The sequence below is a fragment of the Lonchura striata genome, chromosome 5, assembly GCF_046129695.1.
Source record: "Lonchura striata isolate bLonStr1 chromosome 5, bLonStr1.mat, whole genome shotgun sequence".
Classification (NCBI taxonomy): Eukaryota; Metazoa; Chordata; class Aves; order Passeriformes; family Estrildidae; genus Lonchura; species Lonchura striata.
In genome coordinates, this window is record NC_134607.1 from 44,538,246 (window position 1) to 44,555,948 (window position 17,703).

Below are 17,703 nucleotides of genomic sequence, written 5' to 3' on the forward strand. Positions count from 1 at the left end.
GAAATAATTTGATAATGCTTACTAGGAAAATGTTTTTGCTCAATTCTACTTGTAAAGACCTTGCCTCCAACCTCTTTCAGGGTCTTCTTCATAACTGGTGCAGATTGAAAGGTCTAGAGGCCTAGATGAGCTGGAGGGAGAGATCTTGGTGGAATCCAGGCTTCAGATTATTGTCCTTGCTTGTTTCTCTCAGTCTGGAGAGTCTCCAATGCTTAGCAATGTGGAAGCTGGTGCAGAAACCTCCTCTCTGCCACCTCATCTGTCATGTCCTCTAACATTTGGAAACAAGATAAAAATGCCAAAAACCCAAAATCACCCCCACACCAGGATAAACCTGTTCCTGAACATGACTGTACTTGGCTGGATAACCTTACTGTGTGGCCCTTACTATTGACTGTTAGTTTTTTGGGAGGGAGGTGGAAGGCATTTGTGAGGTTTGGCAGGGGAGCCTTAAAATAGTTCTGTGAGCCTTCTGTTGTCACACTAACTGCAATTGAAGGGAGATTACTGTAGTAACTTTTTCTGTGAGGAAGCTCTGGAGTTCCTTTACATATTTGCTGTGGGTTTTGCATGCCAGGCAGTGGGACAGCTGAGTTCTCCAGGTGTTTTTACAGGAAGAAATCTTCCCTTTTGCTGCTGCACCTTTTCTGTGTCAGCTTCACTGAAAGCACGACTGAAGTTTCTTCTCTTGCAAAGCTGGCATTTTGCTTTAATTACTGTCAATACAGGAGTTATTGATCAGAGAGAAGCTTTAGTTTTAAAAGCTCTCTATGGAAGCGAGGCATCTTCAGCACCTTCAGGGAAGCAGGCACTGAGTAAGGAGTTGAAAGTGTCTTTTTTAACCCTTGTTTGGGCTGGAAAGAGATGCTCAGGTTTGGAGTATTAGTGCTGTTCTCTGCCTTTTAATTTTCCCCTGTTCAACATTCAGACAGTTTCACAATACTGCAGCTTGTCCTGGAAAAATGGTAAGCTGCAAAAGAGAGGAGCAGCAGAAAGCAAACACCCAAGTAAGCAGAGTAAAGTCTATGAAGCTAGAAAAGGTAAGTTTGTCCAGTGCAGACCGAGTAAAGGAAATCAGAGGTATGTGTGTATTTCATTATCACAAAGATGCCTTTTTTACAAACATCATTACGTGAAGTTCAGGTGCAGACACCTGAGCATCTGTACCACAAAATTCTGGACTATAACAAATCATGACACACAAGGTGAGAAAAAACTGGTTTAATAATTTTGGGGCTGGGATCTCTGTTTTGCATTGGGATTTAGCTAGTCCCCTGGAAGGCCTGCAGTATCATGCTCCTATATATAAAGTAGTTGATTGAGAAAGGAGTTTTGCCAAGTTAGCATTTTTGTAAAGATATCCTCCTGGTCAGCACAGCATATTTGTTAAAGGAACACAACACTTCTGACAATGAATTTAGCACATCCTAGAGTACTTAAAGCCTGACACTACTTTCTGCATGTATCTTGACTAACAACAGAGATTACTCCAGACATAGTGAAGAATTTATGACTTAATGCACATTCTTGTTCTATGAGTATAGGTAAGGCTGCAGCTGCTCAGGAGACTTTGTCACACAATAGATGGACAGATGAACTGGAACTGCATAAGGAGAAAAACGTACCTATCACATTGAATTTTTAGCTATTTTATCTCTTGGAAGATATAAAAGCAAGTGATGGCTTCTGTAAAATGTAATTAAATGGCTGGGAATGGGGAGATGATAAGTCTGCTTGTGTCCAGGAAAAGTAATATGCTGGGAGATGTACAAAAGACAACAGAGAGACCAAAGTGAGAGTGAGGTGGGAATATATTTCCTTTCTTAGCCTGGAGGAGAAAGGAGGGGTTTGTAAAAGGTGCAGAAGCAGTGCTGTGGAGTGACAGCTGGGGAACGCAGCACATTTGTCAAGGATGTTGCAAACTTGAGAGATGTGGTGGTGTCCTTGGGATGAGGGAGGGAGAAGGGCTGGTATATTTAAGCTCTTCTGCTGGACAGATTTTTAATTACTGAGTTTGAGCTTGAAGTGAATCAGAGAAGTGACATAGTGTAACATAATGTGTAATATAGAAAACAGATAAAGATCAGCTCACACTCAACACTGAAACATAAAAGTATATGGTGTCAAAGAACTCATCAAAAACTTGATAGCTTTTTTCTCCTTTCTTTCTGTTCCTCAAGAGAGTGTGAAAAACAAAATGCAGCCAGGTAGAAACAGCTTTTTGCTGCAGATAGAAGACGGCTAGTCCTTTCAATTAATTCAATCTGAACCTGTTTCTGCCTTCTTGTGAACAATTTGCAGAAAATTTTTAGTACTTAGCTTCTCATCAGATTGCTGGAAGTCTTGTGTTAGGTATAAATGGGAAGGTAAAAATTAGCTTCTTCTCAAAGACGACTTCTCAGCTTTACAGAAAGGAGCCAGTGTAAACAGATGGTTTTAAAAATTATATATTGCTGAACATTTTTTTTTCAAAACTAATCTACTTAGCAATGGCAGTTAAGTAATTTTTTTTCTTTTATCCTGCATCTTAGTGGTGAAGATAAGCCCCTAGGAGTCCTGTATATGTTCAAAATGGTGCAGATGCAATCAAGGAGTGTAAAAGGGCTTTTTCTGCCATCTAGTGGCAACAAAAAAACCATTCCTGTGCACTTAATAATCTCATTAATTGTGTCTGCAGTGTCAGCAGAACTAGGTGTAATAATCCTCGAGTGTCCTAAATTTAGGAAGATAGCAATCACTTTTTACTCCCATTTCCACAAAATAACCTGTATTTTCCTTGCCTTGACACCTCATAAAAAATTACAAATCCTTGTTTATTGTCTGAATGCCTTTTGAGTGCACTGCTCTTAAATTTCTGTGTGTGTTTCCCTATATTATACACTGGTACTGAAATACTTTAAGGCTTAGAAACCTTTCTTTGATGCTGAAGACATTGGAAAAAGACATTGTCCACACAGGTAGATAAAATGTTGCCTGTAGTGGAATGCATCTCTGAAACCCTTCTGAAAATGAGTGGGTTCCCCTGTGGAACAGCAAACAGCATTTGCTTCTGAAGGAGCAGTAAGCTCTATGCAGCTGCTGCATTTCAGAATGGTTACTTTTATACTTAAAACTGATTTCTGAGGCTTGCTGGTGTCCCATTTCCCTGTTAGCCATTTACTACTTTTGACAGGCCCTTGCCACCTTTTACAATCTGCAGACTGTGCTTCTCTTAAAAAATACATGGCTCTGCTTGGATGTCTTATAGCTCCACACTGGTGGGACTGGATAGAAACAGAGACCATTCACGCCAAACAGAATCCTTATTCATGGGTCAAGTTGTAAGGGACTTGGGCTCCCTCCTCAAAAAGTTAATTGGAGCCTATATGTAATTAAAGCTGTTGTTCTCACTTTCCTGAAAGTGATATAGCCTGAATTATTTGCAAGATGAAGGTTCATAGCCCCTACTTCCTCCAATACCTGTAGTGTAAGTGTATTGAAAATGGTGAATAGTGTAGAATGGCTAACAGAACTCTGCAGAAGATACTATTGAAAATAATGTCTAAATTGTTTGGTGGATTTTTTTTTTTTAGTACATAAAGTACTTTAAATAAAAAGAGTCAGAGAAGGCCAATCTTTTATTAGCAGCTCTAAAAAGCTGTATTTTGAACTTCTCTATGTAAGTATAAATTCTCCATAAGATTAAAGCTATCTGCTGGCTGGTTTCCATCTCAGCAGCAGTTCAGGAAAATTTTCTTCCTGTTAATTTCACAGTGGTCACAGTGTGATACTTCAGAAAAATAACTTATTTTGTCATGTAGGGTTCCTGCTGTGCCCTCTAGTTATCCCTGCCTGTTCCATTTAGTTAAGTAATTCATCATATTTTAAAATTACTTTTATGCCTTTTACTCAAAAAGAATTTAGAAATAAAATTTAAACCTTTACATTATTTTTTTTTTTTTTTTTTTTTTTTTTTTTTTTTGTAATAATTACAGCACTAGATAGTTCAGATTTTTAACTGTGAGGCACTTGGGTACATTACTGAAGAAGGGAAGGTTTCTAAAAATGCAAATTTATTTGTGGGAAAAAGTAGCAGCTTGCCAAAACCATGTTACCATCAAATTAAATTAGTAGTCTGTTAAAACAGGGTTAGTGAGAGAGATGATGGTATATCATTCCTTGCTGGAACCAGGTTTTTGCTACCTCCAGCTGCATTTGATCCTTGGAACAGATGGCCTCTTTGCCTGCTCAGTTTGTCCTTTCCAGGACTGGATGAAGTTTGAGGAAGGTCTTACATGACACTTCTGCAAGGGCAACTCCTGTGAGATTGTATGTAATCCCCTTACAAAGAATTAAACCCCACAATTTTGGAATTAAATCTTGGTATGACCTGACCTGGGTGAGGATGCTGAGGAACCTGGTAATTTTGCTGAGAATCTGAGTTGGAAGTTGTTCTTTTTGTGTTATGTATGACAGTATGCGGTGTTGTGTGTGCCATCTGAGGATGGCTGGCAGGTAAAGGGCTCAGCTCTGAGGAGCAGCCAGCTCCCTGTATGTGGCTCTTTCACAACAGTGACATGAAGAAACTTCACCTAAACTGCACACTTGGACACAGGCTGGGCTCAACAGTTACACTCTACATGGTGGCAGATCATGTGCAGCAGCTCCGAAAAACAGGTTGGTAGAAGCAGATTTCAGCATTTACCTTCTTCAGAGTGCTGCCAGCACTTTGCTACAGCCAGGAACCTGCCTAATGTGGTTTAGTTCAGACAATCCCATCCATTTCTAATCTCTCCTGTGTCATCTTGTTACGCAGGTTCTTCTCATTCCATATGTTCCAACAAAGGTTTGCCCTCCATAACCACAATCTGACTCTGAAATTCAGTGATTGTCTTGAAGCCTTCTGCATTTGAGATTATATCCTTTATTTCAGTTGGCACAGAGTGCATGTCCAGTGCCAGTTTCTCCAGTTCTGCCACTTCTTTTCTTAAATGTGCTTCCATCTTTGTAATAACATTCAAGACTGTGAATATTTAGATAATAAATCCATTAACCATTATTTTGGTGAACAAATTTTTTAGAAAAGGAATTTATTTCTTTTTCAATCAACCTATATCTCTATGATTGGCCATTCTTATAGGCAGAGCAGGTTGGGAATGGTGTGGGTGTGTTTTAACCTTCCATTGCAAAGCCACACAAGAAAGCAAAATAGCAAGAAAGGCTGGAAAATGTTGCTTGGTATATGAAGCTCAGTCTTGTCCTGGGGCAGGCAACTGCATCATTTAACTTCTTCTATCATTTATCTTGAAGCCTCGTAAAGGTCTGCCTGGGGTGTTTGCTCCTGCACTTCTTACAGGATGAGTATCCAGCTGCTCCCTTGATCCAGGGGCTACAAAAGGAAATTGCTGCCTGAGTTGTTTCTTGGCTAGATTATATTAATCTCATTTGTTTGCTGATACTACTTGCCCTCTTGTTATTTCCCTTCCCATCTTACTTAACTGTCTAAAGCATTTGCAACCTTTACCTTTATTTTGGCAAATTTGTTTAAGGAGGCTCTGGACTTCTTTAGGGCACATGGTGTTTACACCAATTTGCCCTGTTCTTGCGTATTTGCCTTTCAGTTAATTTTTTTCTATAACGGGAGATAATACACTAGGTATTAAGAATTGTTTTTTACTGTGGGGGTGGTGAGGTACTGCAATGGCTTGCCCAGTAAAGTTCTGGATGCCCCACCCCTGGAAGTGTTCAAGGCCAAGGTGCATGGGACTCTAAGCTACCCACAGTGGGGGCGAGGGCGAGAACTACATGGTCTTTAAGGTTCCTCCCAACCCATTTTATTATAGACTCTTTTAACAGAAATGTGCACTCTTTTCCAGGTGAGGTCTTAACAGGGTTTGTACGATAGCTTCTGATGAAGTTTTTGATGCTCTTACTTTTCTCTTTCTGACAGATTAACAAAGGTTGCTTACACTTTTCTTTTTAAAAACCAAAGCAGATATGTTCAAGCCCACCTATCCCAAAGGTAGATCTGTAAAGCAGTCATGAGTAAATGGGAGAAAAAGGTTTCTTCAGATCAGGAATTGCACCATTCCCCTTTTTGTTCATCTTGTCACTGGAATAAAGAGTCTTCCGCAGAAGCCAATTATTAATTAGAAGTTAGATTAACCTCAGAAAATTTTTATTTGAAGATAGAGCTTGACCACTTGTAAAAGAGTGGCCCAGCTGCCAGTCTTGCCAACTTGCTTTAATAAACATAGCTGTAACATTTCAGAGCTGTTCACACACTCTAGTTCAAACAAGGAACAGGGTAGGAAATTTTTGCTTTCTGGGAGAGGGTTAGGCATGATGTTCACTGTCTTCTTGTCTGCCAGGAGTCCCAGCACAGGTGTTGGAGGGATGCTCTGGAAAATGATTTGCAGGCAGGGTCTGTCTGCATCTCCCCAGAGGAGTCCACCAAGTCCTGCAGTCCGTGGCAGGGACAGACAGAGCTGGGCTGGAGGCACGGAGCAGCTCCACAAGTCAACAACCCCCTCAGACTCATCTCTGAGAGAGCTGGAGAGGGACTTTTTGCAAAGGCACGCAGTGTCAGGCCGAGAGGGAATGGCTTTAAAACTGAAAGAGGACAGAATTTAAGTTGATATCGTGAAGAAATTCTTCCCTGTGAGGGCGCTGAGGCAGTGGAACAGGTTGTCAGGGCAGCTGCGGATGCCCCATCACTGGGAGCGTTCCAAAGCCAGGCTGGATGAGGCTTTGAGCACGCGGGGCGTGGATCCGGGGCGCCGTACGGCGCCCCGGATCCACGCCCCGCGTGCTCAAAGCCTCATCCAGCCTGGCCTCGGCGCGGGCCGGGCGGGCTCCCGCTCCGCCCCGGCTCCCGCTCCGCCCCGGCTCCCGCTCCGCCCCGGCTCCCGCTCCGCCCCGGCTCCCGCTCCGCCCCGCCTCCCGCTCCGCCCCGGAAGCCGCGGGGGATGGCGGTCGCGGGGCGGCGGCGGCGGGCGCGGGTGGCGGCGGCGGCGGGCGGCGCCCCCGGGCAATATGTTCAAGAGAATGGCAGAGTTCGGGCCTGACTCCGGCGGCAGGGTGAAGGTGCGGGCGCCGGCGGGGCTCGGGCCGCGGGGGGCGGCGCGACGGCGCCTCTGAGCGCGGCGCGCTCGCTTGTGTTCCTTTTCCCTCAGGGCGTCACCATCGTGAAGCCCGTCGTGTACGGGAACGTCGCGCGGTACTTCGGGAAGAAGAGGGAGGAGGATGGTCACACTCACCAGTGGACGGTGTATGTGAAGCCGTACCGGAACGAGGTAGAGCGGAGCCGCTTCCCCGAAAGGCTGGCCAGGCTTTGGAGCAGGCGTTGTGGGGAACCGGGAGCTGCCGTCCATGGGAGTGTGCAGAGCGCCTGTGGAGGTGGCCTTGGGTTAAGGGTTGGACTCCGTGATGTTAGAGGGCTTTTCCAGCCCAGCAGCACCGGGACGCGGCGGTTTGAAAAACCGGGATTGGAGGAAACGGCAGGAGGGTCTTTGGCTGTAAACCGAGAAACACACAGGCTGGTTTGGGCTTCCGAAAAGGAAAACCGTGGGAAAGGCATGCTTCCATTTATGTTTTCTGGAGTGATCCTTCCCAGTGTAGGGGAAGACTGGAGAATATTCACGGGGATGAAATACTAACAGACCTGTGTGCAAGAACTAATTTTTGCATTTACTGCTTTGCTTTCCTTCTGTGCTTAAAGTCAGAAGAAATACTATTAAAAATCAGAAGTAATGTAGGCACGTAGGATAGATGACCGAATAGTAACTTGGCATGCTGAATAATCACAAATAACAATGTTTCTGTCTTAGGACATGTCTGCATATGTGAAAAAAATTCAATTCAAGTTGCATGAAAGCTACGGTAATCCTTTAAGAGGTGGGTTTTGCATTTGGGCAGTTGTTCCTAGAACTGGGCTTTTGTTTTGGCTTTATCATGGGATTAACACTTCTATGTTGCCTCTTGCAGTTGTTACCAAACCACCATATGAAATCACTGAAACAGGCTGGGGTGAATTTGAAATAATCATTAAGATATTTTTCATTGATCCAAATGAAAGACCTGTAAGTACATTGAACTTTTAATAAAGCTTAAATAATTAATTATGGTGGCCTACAGCTCTAGGAAATAGTTGGTCAAAATAAGTCTCATTGGCCATGGAAGTAATAAAAGTCTTTTTTGAAGAAAATTATTTTAAGGATTGGTCTCATTTTCCTCTTCCTGTGCTACACTCCTGGTATTCATGTGCTTGGCTTCTCCAACTCACCTGGGTTGAGCACATGCTGAGGATTTCTCTTCTGCATAACTTCCAAGCTCTAGGATATTTGAGTATTTTAACTTTTTTTTTTTCTGTCAGAATAAAATCAGTCAAAAAGCAGTAGGGCTACTATGCTAACATAAGTCTCTGCCTAAGAAGACCACGTTTAAAACAACTCTGTAGTTGTATAAAGTATTGGAATTAATTTCTTCCATTTGTGTGTTTAAGACATATATTGTTGGTTTGTTTATGCAGATTTAGGTAGGAAACTCAATTATGTTAGGGGAAAAGGATGTTTATTTCTGGAAGGATTGAGTTCCTTCTGTACATGAACAATCCTTTTTTAATCCATTTGTTGCTAAATGAGAATGAAACTGAATTTCATAGTTTTTTTGAATACGTGGCAATTGGTAACAATGGGTTTCCTTTGGTGTTGGGCTCGGTAGCATCCTGACTTGTATTAATTCCGTTCACAGCTTGACCAAGCTGTCCTAAGGTTGGTTGGGTGTTTTTTCTTTGCTGCTGTTCTTGGAAGGCTGTTTGGGAGCCTGTCACGTTCTTCCTTTCCAGGAGGTACCAAGGGGAGTCAGGTACTGCTCTGTTCCACCACCGCTCCTGGGCCTGTTTGTGGAAGGGAGAAGCGTGGGCTGTGTGTGCTCTTCCCAGACCATGGGCCAGGTGGTCAGTGGCTCCTCCAAGCTGCACAGAGGGCTTCCAGTCCTCTCCCCACCCTGCCATTTGCAGGGCAGGGATGGAAGAGTAACCCCACAAAGAGAGATTTCAGTGAAAAGCAATTTGTAGCATCCCTGGTGCTTTGTTTTCTCAAGAATAGAGGATAAGGTCACAGAAAGCACTTTCTAACTGATTAATTGAGAAAGTCAGTTCTAATTAAATCACCCATTTGGAAATGTTTCAGAAGAGATAGTATTTTTTATAGATCAGTTCTAAACCACTTTGGAGACATTTTTAAAGTCTCAAGAGGCTATTGGACAGTTGGCATGTTTTAAGAGTTAATGTTAAATTTAAAGTAATTCTACTGAAGCTATATGACATTTGTATTTGCATTCCTAAAACATTTTTAAATCCTGCAATTATTTTGTAGGAACAAATACTACTTGTTGATATCTAGAACAAGAGTTCTATTTTGCTACAATTTTGAAGCTAATAAAATTCTGTCTTTTGCATAGGTAACTTTATATCACTTGCTGAAGCTTTTTCAGTCGGATACCAATGCCATCCTGGGGAAGAAAACTGTAGTTTCTGAATTCTATGATGAAATGGTATGAACATTCTTAATGTAATCTTCACTTTATTTTGAAGAGCATTAGTGATACCATGTATTTTTCTCTTTCATTAGATATTTCAAGATCCTACTGCAATGATGCAGCAGCTGTTAACAACATCTCGTCAACTAACACTAGGTGCTTATAAACATGAAACAGAGTGTAAGTTGAAAATTAAACTTTAGAAATAACAATAGATGGATTTGCTTTTAACATGGTTTTTGTGTGGGGCTGTAACAGTACAATGGATTTGGAGGATGCAAAAAGCTGGTAATTTTGGATTATATTTAGCTTCAATTTTTGCAAAGGTATTAATACTTATCTGAAAACTTCTAAGATTTTCTTATCCCTGTGGCTGCAAAAAACAAAAGGAATTAGGAATTATTTGGTATGATGGTATGAACTACACCTAGTCTGACATCTTTGAAATGAATTAAACCAGAGGATAAATGAAGGCCACCCTATAGTACAGTTATGTTCAGCACTGCAAGCGAAGGTCACACTTGAAGTCATGAATTACAGAACAGTTAGTGATGTTTAAGTCAAAGCAGCAATCCTTTGTGGATAAAGAGTAGTGTCTGAAAGTTCTTTTTCCCTTCTACTTCTTTAATTTTAGGAAATTTCATAACATACTTCTTAAGTACATCATAATGGTTTTTGTGGCATTTTTATCCAATTTGTCTCCAAATATAAGCAAAAATATTAAGAGAACTAAGGAAATTTATTTAAAGATCCATTGATTCATAAGTTGTAATGCATTTAGTAATTATTTATTTTCTGATCTTTTGTATTTCATCTGTTGTTTGCTTTCTGAGAGTAAAAGATCTAGTATTTATTGAGCCAAAATCCTGCCCTATTAATTACAAACCTTAATCCATTGTAGTCCGCCTCACCTGACCTTAATGTTCACCTGACAACAAATGTCAGGTATTTTTTGGTCAGCAAACACCTAGAGCTAAGAGTGGCAAGTGATTATGAGTTTGAAGCTCTTTAAAGTTAGGGTTTCTATTTGCCTGATGCCTGCTTGCTTATGTGGATATGTGAGCTATTTGTATTTCCTGCCTCAGGTCAGCCAGTCTTGAGGTAGATTTTTGGTTTTGTTGCATGTTACAGTTTTTGTTTAGAAAATGTTTAATAATATGATTGAGAAAAACATCCTCATTTAAACTTTTTTTCATTTAAAATTTTTTGGATATTTCTCCAGACAGCAGTAGAATTTTTCAGTGTGGTTTCTTTGTAGAAATAGTTCCTTAAAATGTGCTAATGAAGCAGATATTTGCCACTGCCACAGTTATGTAATGTGTGGGATATGAGTGATCTCTGCAGCCTTCATAGATTTGTCTTTACCATCTTTGTCCTAAAACTTGTGCATGAAGAAATAATAAAAAAATAGAATGCTTGGTGTCAGATATTTGTTAAAGCAGGGCAGTGTAACCAGAACTTCCAGATCTGTAGAATTAAACTCCAGTGAGACACAGAAAATGGTTAAAGTACATGGAGGAGGAACCACAGAATGGTGTAGGTTTGAAGGGACCTCTGGGTGCATGTTGTCCATCCCCTGCCCTAGCAGGGCCACCTACAGCTGGTTCCCCAGGATTGTGTCCAGATGGCTTCTAAATGTGTCCAATGTTGGGGATTTCACAGCCTCTCCGGGCAACCTGTGGTCACTTTCACAGACAGAGTTTCCTGACGTTCACAGGGAACCTCCCATGTTTCAGTTTGTGCCTGTGGCCTCGTGAGCTGTCACTGGGCACCACATACTAATATTCTCCGTAATTTTCCATGTATTTGCTGTCACCATGTCAGGTTTTATTTTCGTCACCTAACTTTAAAAAAAATCGGAAAATTATTTTATTAATTGTATAACTATTTGCAAAACTGATGGGCTGAGGGCTGAATAACAGCAAAACAAGTTGGGGTTTTTTTTCCTACATCGAGATTCTTATGTGGATACCATTTTGATTACAACTATTGAATCTCTAAGGCTAACAGTAACAGTTTTTTTTTCAGGACAAATGATATCCAAATTACTGTTTCAGTTTTTTTTTAAAAAAAAGAAAATTTCATGACACTTTATATTTTTCTTTATCACTGCCATAGTTGCAGATCTTGAAGTGAAAACCAGGGAGAAGCTTGAAGCTGCCAAAAAGAAGACTAGTTTTGAAATTGCTGAGCTTAAAGAAAGACTAAAAGCAAGTCGTGAAACCATCAACTGTTTAAAGAATGAAATCAGAAAACTTGAAGAAGATGATCAGTCTAAAGATATGTGACAAATGCTGACTTGAGTGTGTACTGAAAATGGAAAGACTTGAGTCATGGAATTGTATGAGTTTTCTTCAGCTCTTTAACTGGGACTACGAGAATTTCACTGGCAAATGATGCAAGTTTGTGGCTATCAACTCCGTAAATGGAAGAAAAAAGAAAGAATGTATTCTTGTTTTATAGTTAAAATCTATGGGTACTTAGGATTTTTTTCAAGTGGAAGTGGTCTTGAAGACCAGACTACTTTTTCTTTGAAAACTGCATTTGAGTCGTGTATGAAAACTTTGTATTGTCTTGTATTAGTTCAATATGATTTTACAAAATGCTGGTGTTTACTTTTTTTACTTTTTTTTCTACTGACTGTTTAGAGCTGCATCTTTAAAGCTAAAAATAAAATACACAGTTTTTTATTTTAATGCTTTTTGCCTCTGTCCAGCTTCAAGAATAACTGTAAGTATGCTACTTACAGTAGCATACCCTGATTTCAGGTAGAGGCTGAAATACAAAGGTATGCAAGTTATTTAAGTCTGGTTACAGTGATTTTTGGCATGTCTCTCTATGGTCAGCACAATGAGAACACTTTCTGAAAACAGGATTTTAAATAACTTGTATCTACAGATCAGAGTTTCTGGCCCCAAAGCTGCTTTAACACATACAAATGCATCAATGCTACAAACTATGCTCAGAAGCAGCAAATAATTCCAGTATGTTTTGTAGGATTTTGTTTCATATTTGTACTTTACTACAGTCACTTCATCAAATACTGTCTCTGCCACTTCTTCCTCCTCTCACTCTACCCTGCTCCAGCCTGGTGTCCATCCCACAAGAGGCAGTCTTCCATTAATTCCTCCACTGGGAGAGCTTCTCAGTGGCTACATTTCTTCACAAAGCATGAAGTCCCTCTTGGGACTTCCAACAAACCTGTCCTGCCAACAAACCTGACCAGTGTGGGCTCCTTTCCATGGGGCCACAGGAGCTGGTCCAGTGCAGGCTTTCCACGGGATCAGAGTCTCCTTTGGGCGTCCCTTTGGTCTCGTGTGAAGTCTTCCATAGGCTGCAGGTGGATCTCTCCTCCAGCACCTAAGGCATTTCCTTCCTCACTGACTACAGTGCCTGCAAGGCTGTTCCTCACGTATTCTCAGTCCTTTCTCCACTCCTGTTCCCCCTGCCCAAGCAGGTTTTTTTTCTCCCTTTTAAAATCAGCAAGCTGTTGTGCTCAGCCTTGGCCTGTGGCAGGTCCAACCTGGAGTCATCTGGCATTGGCTCTGGTGGACACAGGGGAAGCTTCTGGCAGCTTCTCACAGAAACCACCCCTATAGCCCCCTCACTACCAAAACCTTGCCACGTAATTCTTAAGTAATTTGCAAGTGTTCAATCCTTTAAGAACAAAGCACTCATTTCTTCATATTTGAAACAACTGATGATTGATGGGCTTCTATATGGCTTAGTGAAGTGAAAGTTTCATCACTCTGTATGTAGATTTAGAGTTTTCATTAAGAACAGCAACTTTGCATAGTATTATGAATACACATAGGTTGAGGAACAGCTTGTACTGTGGTATCCACACAGACCCTTCCTAGTAGTGCAGAATATCCAAATTTGTCAGTTTTTGGTTACCTATGTGCTTTGGTTTCTTTATTCAGTAGCCAAGTTCTTTCTAAGCAGCAGCTGAAGAATGTCATTTTCAGAGATGTGCACTTGCATGAGCCACAGTATATTGTGCGTGCTGAAACAAAAATGGGAATGGAAAACACAAGTTTTGGTGTATACATTATTATTTTCATATTTGTCAGTTAAAATAATAGTAATGATGACCAACTCAAATGGAATATTAAAGAGGTCTGTAGGAGCTGTGACTAGCATGAATAGGTCTGCCACAACAGACTTGAACAGACCAAAAAATAATGGAGATGTACCTTTTGAATCCAACTCTTTGTGGGAGGCTGAAATACTTTTTTTGTTTACATCCAATAAACAGCCTAGTGTCTTAAGATACAGGAGCAATGATCTTGGCTCCGCTGCTAGTAGCCATCAGCATGCTAGACCACAGATGTAATTTCTGTTTGGAGTTAGTGGTCTTTTTTTCTTCAGTTTTTCTTTCAACTGTTTGTATTTTTTTTCCTTCTCCTTTGCACTCTCTGCAAAGATCTTAGAAGAGTCATTAGGCTCCTTTCTCAATAATAAGAAAATTATTTGCTAACAGAGCTGTCTGTGCTGAGTAGTCACTGTCAATAGACAATAGGAAGAACACAAAGTTCCAGTTAGATTCTGTGCTTTCGTTAGAAAACATTTTTTTCAGGTGCTGAGAAAACAACTGAGCCCTAGATAGTAACTAAATTCTGGGAGAACGACAATTCTTCATAGACTCAGTCATAGAGTATCCTGAGTTGGATGGGACCCACAAGGATCGAGACCAGCTCCTGACCTTGCACAGGCCATCCTCAAGAACTCCATATCATCTCAGCTAATTGAGAGGTTATGCTTGTTCCTATGTGCTCTGCAGTTAAAAGCTATGGATGCAAACACCTGAGAGCATGGTTTACACAGTAAATTTGCAGTAAGTGTTGATCTTCTAGTGCATATAATTTTCAAAGGTATTAGAACTGAAATGGAGTGGGCTACCTAAGGACACAGTTGCATTTGACCTCCATTGCCTTGAAGAAAAAGCCAAATGCTACACTAAGGACACAGTTGCATTTGATCTCCATTGCCTTGAAGAAAAAGACAAACCCAAATGCTACACTTGGCTTCATTTTTGGCAACCCTATGGAGATGCAGCTCCAGAAAAATAGTTCCAGTTTGTGCTTGCCAGGGTGCAAACTTAAATGCTGTTTATATTGCTGAAGCTGACCTTATACTATGGCTTCATCCTGAGTTATCATTGGGAAACACAATTGTATTTAAATCTTGTTTTGCAGAGGAGGAGAAAAAAAAAATCTCACTGTGCTATAGGTACAGTTTGATATCATTGAATGGCACAGTGATTTGTTCAGTTGCTGGCACTAAAACTTTAACCACCACTTGAAGTAACCTTTTGCTAGGTAAAGATAAACATGGTTTATCTCAGTTTACATGCTTACTGTTTTGAGTTTTACCAGTGAGCATCAATATCAAGTATGCAAAACTATTAGTTAGTGTCATTGCCACTTAAATTATAAAGACCTGAGCATTTAAAATGTTTTTGATAAGACAAATTAATACTCATCACAATAATTTCAGACAAGGAATCATTACTCAGTACCCAGTATTATATATCACTAGTCTTTTTCTTACCTAGCTCCATTTCATATAACTCAGTTCTTTCCTTTGGGTTTGGCACACTGTAGTTTACTGTCAGACTGTGAAGTACTATAAGGCTGTTGCCCAGGATGTTTCTCATCAGAAGTGCCATTATCTGACAGGAGATGTATAGATACAGTTAAAGAATTTTCGCAGTCAATAGAGATGGAACTGCAAGCAACATTAAAGTACCATCTTCATTTTCTTTCTAGACAGATGCTGGTAGTAACACCAATCTTTTGCTGCTCATGTATTTAATCCATAGAAAATACATCAAAGTGTGTTTGTGTCTTAATGAAAATACAGATTTAAGAGCATTTCAGGTTATTTTCAGACATGATGTTTTCCAAACACCAGGGGGCAGGTATGCCCAAAATAGTCTCCAGTCTCTACAGCAGCTTGATTACTGGTATTTTGGCAGATCTGTGGTTAATCTCATTTGCTTTGACACTGGGTCCTGATGAGAGCACCTGTATTTGTTTCTGCAGAGGTGACCAAATGATGTCTTGCATGTTACAGAACTGTTCAGCAGCCTTGTCAACAAATCAAGTGTGCCATGCCAGGAAGCACAAAATAAAGCATGAGTGTTTAGAATTTTTCTCTATTTGGGAAGGGAAGAAGCTTTCAAAATACAAATCTCTGGTGCTGCTTTTAGTTTTTGGGGTTTTTTTTCCCCCTTCAGGCCAAGATTATGTGTCAAATGAGTGCACAAAACATAACTAAGGCATTCTACTGGACTGCACACTTTGCTTGCACTCAATTGCATGTCCAAATTGGCAGAATTTTACACCAGTAAAAGCAATTATTTTTTGCAACTTAGTGTTGATAAAGTTAATAAACTGATTTGACTACTTACTGCATTATGAATAATGAACCTTTGGCTTCCAAGTGTGTTGGAAGTTCTAATTTGCCTGCATACAGCAGGGAAGAACAGTTTCACTTAAGAGGGGGAAAAAAAGAGAATTAGGATGGTAGAAAAGGATAGCAGCAACGAGAAATTATGTATCTATTTAGTTGGGATTTATGTAACATTTGCTTATACATTCATACTATTTCCACTTAAAAATGTTTTAAGCTAGCACATGAAGTCATGTAAGTTTCTCGTGAAACAGTCCAGTCTATACAAATAGCTAATACATATCCAGAATTTAAATTTACATCTTGATTTTCATAGGAAAAATCTCTTGAATGTCAGTGATTAGGCCACAAAAAGAACTTCATTAACATTGCAATATACAGTATTTGTCCTACTCTACCCCTAATAATGACTGTCTTTTTAAGGTGTTCATTCCCTCACACTTGTGGGGAATTGTGTACTTTAGGACAGAAAACCAATTTTATCTGATCTACTACTGGCTTCTGCATTGCAAATATTTTCACCTGAAGTGATCAATACCTTATTTTCTTCTTAATATCTTAATTTTACAATGTTAGGAAAATCTCACTTTTTTCCAGTCTACAAACCAGCTTTTTTCAAATTGAACATTTTATTTAACCTCTGATCTAGAATGTTAAAGAAGCATCTCTATGTTTTTAAAATAAGAATTAATCCAGGTTATTTTTGTTTTAATTACTGTCCTGAGTAGAGTGACAACTGTGTTCCACCTAAAGTTCCATTCAGGTCCCAATCCACCTGAAATCTGAGCAGGTAAAAAGAAGAATATTGAGAAGTTATGTTTGAGGAGCTTGCAGTTAACTTTTGATGTTATTTCCCAGTTTCTTTCTGGAAGATTATATAGTAGGTAAAGCATTTACTTGGTAAGCGAAATATTCCTGAGGAAAACTGCATGACACAGTTTTAGTTCTTCACCATGATATCATGAGAGTACTCTCCTGTGCTGCTGCCAACAGTGAGCTCTGCAGGATTCCTGAGCTGTAGCTGACACTGATGCTGCAGAGTGCTAGCTTCAGTCTTACTTAAATCTAGACACAGTTTGTGTGACAACTCTGAATACATTGTGATCATTGAGTAGCTGTGCATTCCAGCATGTCTCTGTGCCCTTGTGTAAAAATACCCCTAAGAAACCAAAACTCTGGGGCTGAACTTCTATCCTGGATACAAAAAATAAAGTTTGCTGATCTACTGTATTTTAATAATAATGTTTTGTAAATGCTATGTAATGCTAAATCATTGATGTTTCACATCAGATTTTTGTTACCATTACAGCTTTGGTTGGAATTTCTGTCTAAAAAACCCCATCACCACATAAATCAACTCAGTTATTTGTGTTCATTCTGATCTCTTTACTGCTCCATACTCATACCTGGTTTTTTGAGGACTGACTGTGGTTTACTCTACTGGGGTTAGAATTGCATCCAAACTAACTTCAGTGAATATACTTTGTAATTGTGAAGCAGAACTGGATTTGAAATAACTCTCATGATCAAAGATTCCAAGAAGCTTTTGTAGTAATTGGAGAATAACAACTATAAAAAAATGTGTTTGCTTCTCATATTTAAATGAAGCATAAAGATAAAATGCATGAGAGACATATTAAATTAACACAGAGATACTTTATCTGATAAGACCAAAGCAATTGAGTGGGATTTTAATTTAGGCATTTGACTGACTTTGTGAAAAAAGAAATGTTTTTGAAGTAATGCTGGCCTTGTTCCACAATATCT

The 17,703-nt window shown here is 40.0% G+C and overlaps 1 protein-coding gene across 1 annotated transcript; it reads left to right on the forward strand.

The window, feature by feature from the left end:
* The first annotated feature begins 6,957 nt into the window (after window positions 1-6,957).
* YEATS4 (YEATS domain containing 4) lies at window positions 6,958-12,319 on the forward strand. Its single transcript, XM_021544268.3, has 7 exons — window positions 6,958-7,065; window positions 7,155-7,274; window positions 7,809-7,875; window positions 7,966-8,060; window positions 9,442-9,534; window positions 9,612-9,699; window positions 11,638-12,319. The coding sequence occupies exons 1-7, from the start codon at window positions 7,015-7,017 to the stop codon at window positions 11,805-11,807; spliced, it is 684 nt and encodes a 227-aa protein (XP_021399943.1). The 5' UTR covers window positions 6,958-7,014; the 3' UTR covers window positions 11,808-12,319.
* The last annotated feature ends 5,384 nt before the right edge of the window (window positions 12,320-17,703 follow it).

Excerpts from the sequence above, each read along its gene's own strand:
- YEATS4 (XM_021544268.3), top strand. The coding sequence starts at position 7,015 with ATGTTCAAGAGAATGGCAGAGTTCGGGCCTGACTCCGGCGGCAGGGTG. Across the intron at positions 7,876-7,965 it reads CTACGGTAATCCTTTAAGAG|TTGTTACCAAACCACCATAT; the intron begins GTGGGTTTTGCA and ends TGCCTCTTGCAG. Across the intron at positions 8,061-9,441 it reads TTGATCCAAATGAAAGACCT|GTAACTTTATATCACTTGCT; the intron begins GTAAGTACATTG and ends TCTTTTGCATAG.